We start from the raw sequence: 9,704 nt of genomic DNA on the forward strand, positions 1-9,704 counted from the left end.
CGGGAGAGACTGGCTGCCTTTGACTAAATTTATCTACTGAGAACAGTTTAGGTTGAAGAGGAAAGGTAGTAAGTATCCTGATAGGCTGGAGGGTGGGCCTTTCTGTCCCATCTACTCTGAAGCCAGGCCAGCCCATCCCACATATCTTGGCATCCTTCATGTAAGCGTTCTTTCCAGGGGTAATTTCATGTCCTCATCCCCAAAACACCTGTAATAATTTGAAATTTTATAGACTCTCAAACTGAGAGATAGGAGGTAGCTTAGAAGTTATTCTAAATGTCCAACCCTAAAATCCAAGCCTTTGATATCACCTTCGCCTTCATCCTTGCCTTCCCCAGGTAGTTCTCATCAAGTCCTGTCAAGTCATTCTCTAAAATGTATCTCTGATCTATTTCTTTTTTCATTGCAGCCATCATCTCTCTCCTAAACTGCCATAAAATAACCTTTGGAAATTGGCCTCCTTGAAACTCTGACTTGTTTGTTCTTGCCCTCTGGTCTCTCTTTTCCCTCTGACAAGCAATCAAATATATGAAGACACTGTCACTTTCTACTTTGCCTATTTTCTTCTGTGGTTTAAGAAACCCTTCCGTCTCTCCTTTTATTTTTATGCTTATTTATTTATTTTTAAAAATATACTTTTATTGATTTCAGAGAGGATGGGAGAGGGAGAGAGAGAGAAACATCAGTGGTGAGAGAGAATCATTGATTGGCTGCCTCCTGCACAGCTCCACTGGGGATCGAGCCCGCAACCCCAGGCATGTGCCCTGACCAGGAATCAAACTGTGACCTCCTGGTTCATAGGTTGATGCTCAACCACTGAGCCACGCCAGTTGGGCCAGTCTCTCCTTTGAGGTATGATTTCCAGTTCTTCCCTGTCCTGGGCATCTGCTTTAATTTCAAGTTCTCACTGTGGTCTCCTAGGCTGAAGACTGCCATCCAGCTAGTGGTCTCTGCAAAGGAACCATGACTTCCTATGATCAGGTCACTCAGCTAAACCCATTTCTTCCATCTTCCCCTTTCCTTCCCCCTACTCTCCCTCCCAGATAGAAGCTGGAAATTGGGTTTGTGAGTCTCCTTTGGAAAGACAGCCTACTAGTAACCTGAGGGCAGAGAGGGGGGAGCACTTGACACATTCAGAGATCTTTAGCCTGTGTTCAGTTGGAACAGCTCCAGGGAAAGGAGCCTTTTCTATGGGATCTGGGAACAGAGTGGGAAAACTGAGTTGATGATATAGAGATCATTCAGGATCCAGGAGGGGAAAGATTCCTGAGTTATTTAAATACCAGCCAAGCTGAGGTACTTCACAAGATCAAAGGAGAAACCTGAAAGCTCTGTAAATGTGGAAATATGTGTACAGCTGGAGAGCCCACTGTAATGGATTGAGCTCCAGCCTTTGGGTCTGTGTGGTATACCATGCTCCACAAATCCTTTACCACTATTGATAGGCAGGGTTCTAGGTCCTCTCCCCTTGAATATTGGATCCATGATTGCTTAATACAGCCGTGGGCAAACTATGGCCCGCGGGCCGGATCCGGCCCGTTGGAAATGAATAAAACTAAAAAAAAAAAAAGACGGTACCCTTTTATGTAATGATGTTTACTTTGAATTTATATTAGTTCACACAAACACTCCATCCATGCTTTTGTTCCGGCCCTCCGGTCCAGTTTAAGAACCAATTGTGGCCCTCGAGTCAAAAAGTTTGCCCACCCCTGGCTTAATAGAATGTGGTAGATGATGCTGTGCCAATTTCCAAACCCAGGCCTTAAAGAAACGGGCAGCTTCCACGCCCTATTTCTTGAGATAATCACTCTTGGAACTTGGTTACTGTGCTGTGAGAAAGTCCCAAGCAGCCACATGGAAAGGCCATGTGTAAGTGTTAAATCAGCAGCTCTAGCTGAGGTCCCAAACCATTTTCAGCGTCAAGCACCAGAGGTGTTCACATGTGAATCAAATGATTCCAACAACCAGCTTTTGTCTTCGAGCTGAGGCCCCAAGCATCACAGGCCAGAGACAAAACACCTTTCTGTCTTCCAAATTCCTGACCCATAGAATCCTTGTGCATGATGAAAGGATGGTGCTTTCACCATTAAGTTTGGGTGGTTTGTTATGTGGCGCTCGTAACTGAAACAGAACCTTAGAGTCTTAAGTATCCAAATATTTGGGCATCTTTATCAGTTAAAATTTTGTATATATTATATAAATATTTACTACTTGTTTTACTTACACATTAAAAATATAATGGATGATTTAGTGATGAAGTAAATGTTTCTAAATATTTTATTGGTTAACAGTACAAAATACCTTTATGTGCTAAAAACATCATAGTGAGAGCAAAGTGAGAAACATTTTTTAAATAATAGCTTAACATTTCTGATTCTAGCTGAAGTTTATTTTGATAGTTTTAATGACCTTCATAACTGAAGAGTACATCTCAAAAACTTGGAAATCCAAATGGAATTGGTGCTGCTTTGGCTGCATTTACTGTTTTAATAGGTGAGCCAAGCCCTGGCCAGAGTGCTCAGTGATTAGAGCATCAGCCCATGCACTGAAGGTTCATGGCTTCAATTCCCATTCAAGAGCACATATCTGGGTTGTAGGTTTAATCCTCGGACATGTCTCTCTCTCACATTGATGTTTCGCGCTCTCTCTCTCTCTTTCTCTCTCTTTCTCCATCCTCCCCCCCCCCCACCTCTCTTCCACTCTCTAAAAAAAAAAAGTAATGGAAAAAATGACCTTGGGTGAGGATTAAAAACAATAATAATGAAATAATACATGAGCCAAAATCCACTGAAATTCTTTATTTGGAAGACTTGTAACAGGTCAGAAAATGATTTCCAAGTACAAATAACAGCGTTCTTAGAGGGGATACACATTGTTTGGGACCACAGAACCACTACATACTATAGCACATAAATTGCAGTCCATCATAATAGGCTGTGGGTTTGCCTCTTACTGTAGAATGCTGATCTTATTAGAGGTGACCCATGACATTTGGATCCCAGTGAGGGTGTCACTTAATAGTAATAAAAGTTAATTTCATTTATCTTAAAAAATTAGAAATGTTAATCATTTTTTCTGCATGATACCAGTGGATATTTTGTATATCACCCGAGGTAAACACACCCCACCTTGACGACCACAGTTCGAAGGATTTTGTGCCAGTCAGCTCCTTGCCAGCAGAGGCAGAGCTGTGGGCTTCATGAGCAGCAGCTCGAATTGGTTAGGCCCAGGCCAGGCTGGAACTGGGCTGAGCCAGCTCAGGCAGCGGGGGTGGAGGACCCTGCACAGGCTGAAGCTGGTCTGGGTTGATAAGTGACACCAAGCAGTGCTTTTCAGGAGAGTATCACTGCATTGCCTGTTAGCTTACAACCGAATAAAGGCTTTTTCAACTCATATTGTGACCATGAACTCTGCCAGAAGGTGAGTTGTTGGTATTCTCTCCTAAATTATAAAGTGAAGGGTTGTTTTTTTCCAGATTGCTGAGAAAAGCCTTCAGCTAACAGTAAGTTACCATCCTTTGAACTCCAAACAACACTGACTCCAGAGGTTACAGGATGAAAGAAGAATGTGTTTGGATGACATAAGAGGATAAGGTGGTGGGATGGGGCAACATTTATTTTCATACATAGACATCAATTCTTCCTTGAGCTCCATAGTTGCTTCTCTGGGGATAGGGTTGGACATTGCGATCCTGGACAGAATACACAAAAAGAGTCTGAAGCACAGAACAGCCTGTGTGTTGAGTTGGAATCGCTGGAGAAACAGGCACTAAAGAATGGTCAGAACGGAGCGGAGAAATAGAAGAGCGACAAACCCACCAAAAATAAATTCCAGGAAACTAAAGAAGACCTCCAGTGGGCAGATGAGCCTAGAATCCTGGGGAACTTGAGGGAAGATATATTTAATTTGATAAGGTAGACTAGAGCCAGCAGTTGGACCGAGTGGTGTAGGGAATGCCGAAAAATGAAGCATTTGTGTGGTTGCAATAGCCTCTCACATCAGAGGATGGGGAAGCTGCCAAATCTAGGACCTGTGCATAGGTTCCCCACTGATGGGGAGGAGAACTGCTTTTTGTTTGTTTGTTTTTGTTTTTTTCAAAAACCTTATAATCCAGTTGAAATTTTTAAACTATGTGTGGGAAAGGCAGCTCAGCATGGTTGTTAATATTGTGGGTTCTGGGGCCAAAATTTTTGTCGAGTTCTAGCTTCATGGTGTATTAGCCTGTGGCCCTGGGCAAGTTATTTCCTCATAAGATGATTGTAAGTGTGAATCGCTCACAACAAATTTAGCACATAATATACACTCAGATGTTACCTCTTAGTTTTTATATTACTTTGATGCAAGAACTTTGATGTTGACCTTTTCACAACATTTAAAATAATGTAAAAATAAAATGGAGCAGCTATGAGTCTCACTGTACAAACTCAAATGAGGATTGTCTCATATGAAAGGATGGTCACCAATACTCAGGGCTACAGCCAGGCATGAACAAAGTGCTACACCTACTTAACTACCTACGCCTCTCAGTTACACTGTGAAGCACACTATGATTTCCTGTGGGGAGATTACTTTCCTGGGAGGTTAAATCACTTTGTCTAAGCTTGCAGAGCTGGGAAATCGTAGCTCCAATTCAAACCCTCCTGAGCCTCATTCTAGACACTGACCACAAGGGCTGTTTTCACTGCAACTGGACTTGGGTTGTGGCTGAAGGGATTTCACCAAGAAGGATTAGAACAAGAAGTGGCTACCAGACTTGTGTTACCTAAGCTGTGCCTCCAGCCCAAGAGGGATGAGGCCAACAAAGCAGCCTGATGACTCAGCGCTTACGTTGCTAGGCTTAATGACCTTTTGCATCACCAGAGCTCAAAACTCAAGAGTGTTCGGGATAGCCAAGAAAGTTCTGAAGAGGACAAGGGCCCTAACATATATCACAACATAAAAGCATTCTACATAAGCAGGGCCATGTGATAATCAAGCAGGAATAAGAAGGGGGGACATCTTGGAAAGAGAATCCAGAAGTAGGTCCACCTGAATGAATTTATGATCAAGATAAGCATTAAGAAACAGTGGGGCAAGAGACTATTCAATAAGTGGTTTGGGGACATCTGCCTTTCCGCCTAAATGTTACCCTATTTTACAGCACCCCCACCACCCCAAGTTAAACTTCTTTATGGGCTAAAAATAAACCCTCACAGTCAAGAATAAAAAAGCTAAAATTATTTTTATAATTTGGCCTTTCTAAGTAGTACATAATATTTAGAAATGATAAAAGATTGACAGTTTTAACTTCGTGAAAATTAAAATGGAGAGGGGAATGGGAATGAACAGGCTGATGAAGGAGAATTTTGATGTTTTCTAGTCTATATTGTTTGAATCTTACACAATGAGAGCTTACTGAGGGGACATTGTGGCTTACAGATGGAAGAAAATGGAAAATGTTGGTGAGTAGTTAGCTTTGTACCATGGCTTTTAATCCATCGATCACCAAGTATCAACGCCCCCTTATGTTCTTAGACTGTGTGGGGTTGAATAAAGGAGCCACCACAAGAGCCTGCCATCTGAAAGATGTTTGTCCAAGAAAGAGCTGTTCCTTCAGGGACAGCTTCCTGGAGGCGGTAGAATTTGAGTTGGGCCTTGCAAAATGGGGAGGATTTCAGAGGGTGGGAGACAAGAATCTTCCAGGCTGCGGAGGCTGAGGCTGGCAGGCCAGGTGCCTCAATGCTCCGCACCCACACTGGGCTGGGCCACCTTAAAGTGAATCAGCTTTGCACAGGTCTCCCACCCGGTCAAGGGAGCAGTAGTGGAGGAAGTGGTGAGAGCAGGTCTGAGTCAGGTCAGGAGACAGCCTGAGAGAAGGTCAAAGGTTTGAGAGAATGCTAATGGGGCCGGGAGCAGTCTGGGGCCCTCCTGAGCTAGGCGCTGAGGTGTGGATGGGGTGACAGAGTTTACCCAAAAGACTGACTTGATTTATGGCTAACATCACAGGATTAAACATGCTGAATCAGGCAGGTGGGCAAACCAGGCCTCAGAGAGATGACAACAGCCCTGAGCATGGCCGTCTCATTTCTTTCTTTTAAAATATATATATATTGTTGGTTTTAGAGAGCAAGGGGGAGAGTGAGAGAGATAGAAACATCAGTGATGAGAGAGAATCATTGATCAGGTGCCTCCTGCACATCCCATACTGGGGTTGGAGCCTGCAAAGTGGGCATGTGCCCTGACCAGGAATCAACCGTGACTTATAGGTTCATAGGTTGACTTTCAACCACTGAGTCACACCGGCTGAGCTCACGTCTTACCACACACTGGACAAGAGAGTCCTCAACAACCCTGTTGGCTGTAGCCCTGTGCTCAGCAAAGTACTTTCATCCCAGAGTCAAGCTCAGCACAAGACAGGATGCCATCATTTTTATCACTTGTCACTGCTTATACAGCAGATTTCTGTAAATGAACATAAACAGAGAAGCAATTTGGGGGGGACACTGTGGAAAAAGATGGCCTGAGTCAGGGAGATGGCAGCAGGAGTGGTGTGTCAGGTGGTCGAAGCCCTCGGGATTTCCTGATGGGCTGGAGAAGTAAGAGGAGTCACAGATGACTACGCTTTTGACTTGAGCAGTTGGAAGTCAGTAATCCTCAGCTGTGGGTGGGGGAGGCTGCAAATGGAGCAGGGTTCAGTTTGGGGCTCCTTTGTGGAGTTAGGGGAGAGGGAGGTCTGGGCTGGGGATTTAAACGTGGGATGGGCTGGTATATAGACAGTGTGGAAACGCACTTTGGGTGTCCTCAGTGGATAAGCGATGGGTCGGGTGGGCTGGGCTCTTAGGTAGCCCCGGCTGGCTTTCCTGCTTAGAGGTCTTCCTCTTCCCATTTTCCTCCACAATTCCTCCCCCTTAGCTGGGGAGGGTCTGGGTCAGAGCCTTCTTCCTAAGGAGAAACTGGGGCCCCTCCCTTCTGAGGAAATGAGATTCATTTCAGGTCGCTTTGCAGTGTTCTCCCCTCCCCACCCCCACCCCACCCCACCCCAGCCTGTGCCCTTCCCCAAGGCCTGGAGTAGGTTGTTACCCACAGACAGGGCTGTGAAAGGAACCTGAGCCGCCTGCCCTGCTCATACTGAAGCACAGAATGGGGATAGAAAAAACCTTGTCACTGTCACTTTAATTGTCCCGAGGGAGGGGGTCCGCGGCCCTGAGTTCACCAGCTGAGGTGGACGGAGAAGGAAGTGGATTGGGTTGCGGAGAGCGCTGAGCCCAGCTGCTCCTGGGCCTGCTCACACATGAAAACTTCCTGCCATGAGAGCGGAAGCACAGGTGCCGTCCCCTACACGACAGCCCCCTGCGCCTGGGCCAGAGGGGAGCCATGGGCAGGCCCCGGGCCCTGGTCCTGCCCCTGGCACTGCTGGCGCTCTGCATCACTGCCGGTGAGTGGGGCTGGAGAGAGCAGCGGCCATGGGGGTGCGTGGAGACCCAGCCCGGGCCTTCCTATGTCTGTGTTCCACAGGGACGCCGGAGGTGTGGGTGCAAGTTCAGATGGAGGCCTCCAAGTCCCTGCCCCTCACTGTTCGCTGTGGATTCCTGGGATCTGACACTATCTCTCTGGTGACTGTGAGCTGCGTGGGGGCTGATGGTGCTGGAGGGACCAAGCTGGCTGTATTGCACCCAGAACTCGGCACTCAGCAGTGGCCTCCTGCCCACCAGGCCCGCTGGGAAACCAGAACCAGCGTCTCCCTTACCCTGGGAGGGTCTGAGGAGAGAAGCCTTGGTCCCAACACTACCTTCTGCTGCAAGTTCACTTCCTTCCCCGAGGGCTCCCAGGAGGCCTGTGGGAACCTCCTCGTCACAGAGCAAGGTGGGGCTGATGAGGGCTCAGGGAGGGCAGGGAGGAACTCGGGCCATCGGCCGGGGATCAGGTATGTCTCTCTTTGTGCACAGGGCTCCCTGCCCCTGCTTCAGCCCCTATTCTGCGGGCTGACCTGGCCGGGATTTGGGGAATCTCAGGGGTCCTCCTCTTTGGCTGTGTCTACCTCCTCCACCTGCTGCATCGGCAGAGGCACTGGTGAGACCCAGCCCCCGCCGGGCCCAGTCTAAACCCTCACATCATTGGGCTAGCCGTCTGCTTGTGTCTGACCCTCCTGACTCTCTCCCAGGTCTGTCACGAAGCTTCAGCCAGCCCTCAGCAGCCCCCCGACACAGACACAAGCAACGGTGAGGATCAGGGATCGCTTTGGAGCAGGGACCTGAGTGGGCTGGAGCTGGGGGCCTGGGGTGAAACCTCACTTGGGCCTTTTTCTCTGCTATCCCTGCAGGCAGCCAGCCAAGCCTCCCTGGCCTCTCTCCACATCCCCTACGCCACCATCTCCACCAACCACCTCTGCCAGGCAGCTATGGACACGGTCCTTCCACCCCAGCCATTGTCCAGGTGGGAGCCGATCCCCAACCACACTGCACAGCATCCTGCCCGTTGGGCACCTCTGCCAGCCTCTGCTCGCAACAGTTTCATCTCCGTTGAGAATGGACTCTATGTTCAGGCAGGAGAGAGGCCCCCCCACATCTGTTCCAACCTCATCCCTTTCCCTGACCCTCTGGGGCCCAGAGCCATGGAGGGGCGTTTAGGAATTTAATGAGAGGGCCCCCAAGTTCACTCCACCTTCCTCCCCTCCCAGGCCTCTGGGGCCCCTTCCATTGGTGTTTGCGCCTCTTACTAAGCCTCCAGTAAGTCCACACATACCCAGCCAGGGCCCACTTGCTGCGGATGTGGCCAGTGTGTGCATGAGAGGTGACAAAACCCATCCCAGCTTGTTTCCTGCTTTCAAGCCCCCAGCCCTCCCAGGTGATGTCAATAACTATGTCAACAAAAAATGGTTTATTTGACCCGGGTCTTGGCTGGGCCTTTTCTTCTTTGGGAGCAGAAGAGGTTAGAGGCAGTTTCAACCCCTGGGAGGCAGGAGCCAGGTCAGAAACAGAGGGAGGAGGCCCCGGGTACGGGAGATCTCTCCCCTACCCCCACCCCCACACCAGATAGGAGTTTCCTGGGGCTGGGGAAGCCCTGTCAGGCTCGTGGCTCCTGGCCCTGCAGACCGTGCTGAGGTGTCTGATGGCCCGGCCAGGACAGTCCGTGTTCACATCCCACCATGTCCCAGGACAGCACAGGCACTCTGGGGCTTCAGCCTGAGAAAGAGCCTGTGGTCTGACCTGGTGTCCCTACAACAGGGCTCCCTGAGATGGCCTGGGGATGAAGCCCTGGTCCCCTCCCCTCCCCCCTCCCCTCCCCTCCCCCCTCCCCCTCCCCCTCCCCTTCCCCTCCCCCTCCCCTCCCCTCCCCCCTCTCCTCCCTCCCCTCTCCTCCCTCCCCTCCCCTCCCCTTCCCCTCCAGAGTTGATACTCAGAGGCAAGGGGCTCATCTCCTATCTGCCCACAGTAGCTTCCTCTTGCTCCTCTCCTGCTACTAGGGCACCAGGACGACTCGCCACTGGCCCCTGGCAGACAGGCCCCTTCGACACAGGGACTGAACACACCCTCCCCACCCACTAACCTTCCCATCCAGGAGGGGGCGCTCCTTCCGTCAACAGGCCCAGCAGCCTGGCCTCATCACGTTTGCCACATGAGACAACGTGGTGAGAGAGCTCTGGAAGCCAAGAGGCTCCACGGGAATGTGGCAGATTCCTGGGAGGCGGGGGGACAATGTAGTCCTGGAGCCAGGCTCAGCCTACA

At 49.3% G+C, this 9,704-nt stretch overlaps 1 protein-coding gene across 4 annotated transcripts; it reads left to right on the forward strand.

Moving 5' to 3' along the window:
- The first annotated feature begins 7,178 nt into the window (after positions 1 to 7,178).
- On the forward strand, positions 7,179 to 8,870 carry PVRIG (PVR related immunoglobulin domain containing). Of its 4 annotated transcripts, XM_081090232.1 has the most exons (6): positions 7,213 to 7,414; positions 7,495 to 7,598; positions 7,692 to 7,842; positions 7,926 to 8,049; positions 8,141 to 8,198; positions 8,300 to 8,864. In XM_081090232.1, the coding sequence occupies exons 1-6, from the start codon at positions 7,354 to 7,356 to the stop codon at positions 8,612 to 8,614; spliced, it is 813 nt and encodes a 270-aa protein (XP_080946358.1). In that variant the 5' UTR covers positions 7,213 to 7,353; the 3' UTR covers positions 8,615 to 8,864. The 4 variants fall into 4 exon arrangements, with proteins under 4 accessions (XP_080946356.1, XP_080946357.1, XP_080946359.1 ...); XM_081090231.1 differs by having other exon boundaries at positions 7,207 to 7,414; positions 7,495 to 7,842; positions 8,300 to 8,870; XM_081090230.1 differs by having other exon boundaries at positions 7,179 to 7,414; positions 7,495 to 8,049.
- The last annotated feature ends 834 nt before the right edge of the window (positions 8,871 to 9,704 follow it).

Source organism: Myotis nattereri, assembly GCF_964212035.1.
Source record: "Myotis nattereri genome assembly, chromosome: 4".
NCBI lineage: Eukaryota > Metazoa > Chordata > Mammalia > Chiroptera > Vespertilionidae > Myotis > Myotis nattereri.

Excerpts from the sequence above, each read along its gene's own strand:
- PVRIG (XM_081090230.1), top strand. The coding sequence starts at position 7,354 with ATGGGCAGGCCCCGGGCCCTGGTCCTGCCCCTGGCACTGCTGGCGCTC. Across the intron at positions 7,415-7,494 it reads GGCGCTCTGCATCACTGCCG|GGACGCCGGAGGTGTGGGTG; the intron begins GTGAGTGGGGCT and ends TGTGTTCCACAG. Across the intron at positions 8,050-8,140 it reads CTGCATCGGCAGAGGCACTG|GTCTGTCACGAAGCTTCAGC; the intron begins GTGAGACCCAGC and ends ACTCTCTCCCAG.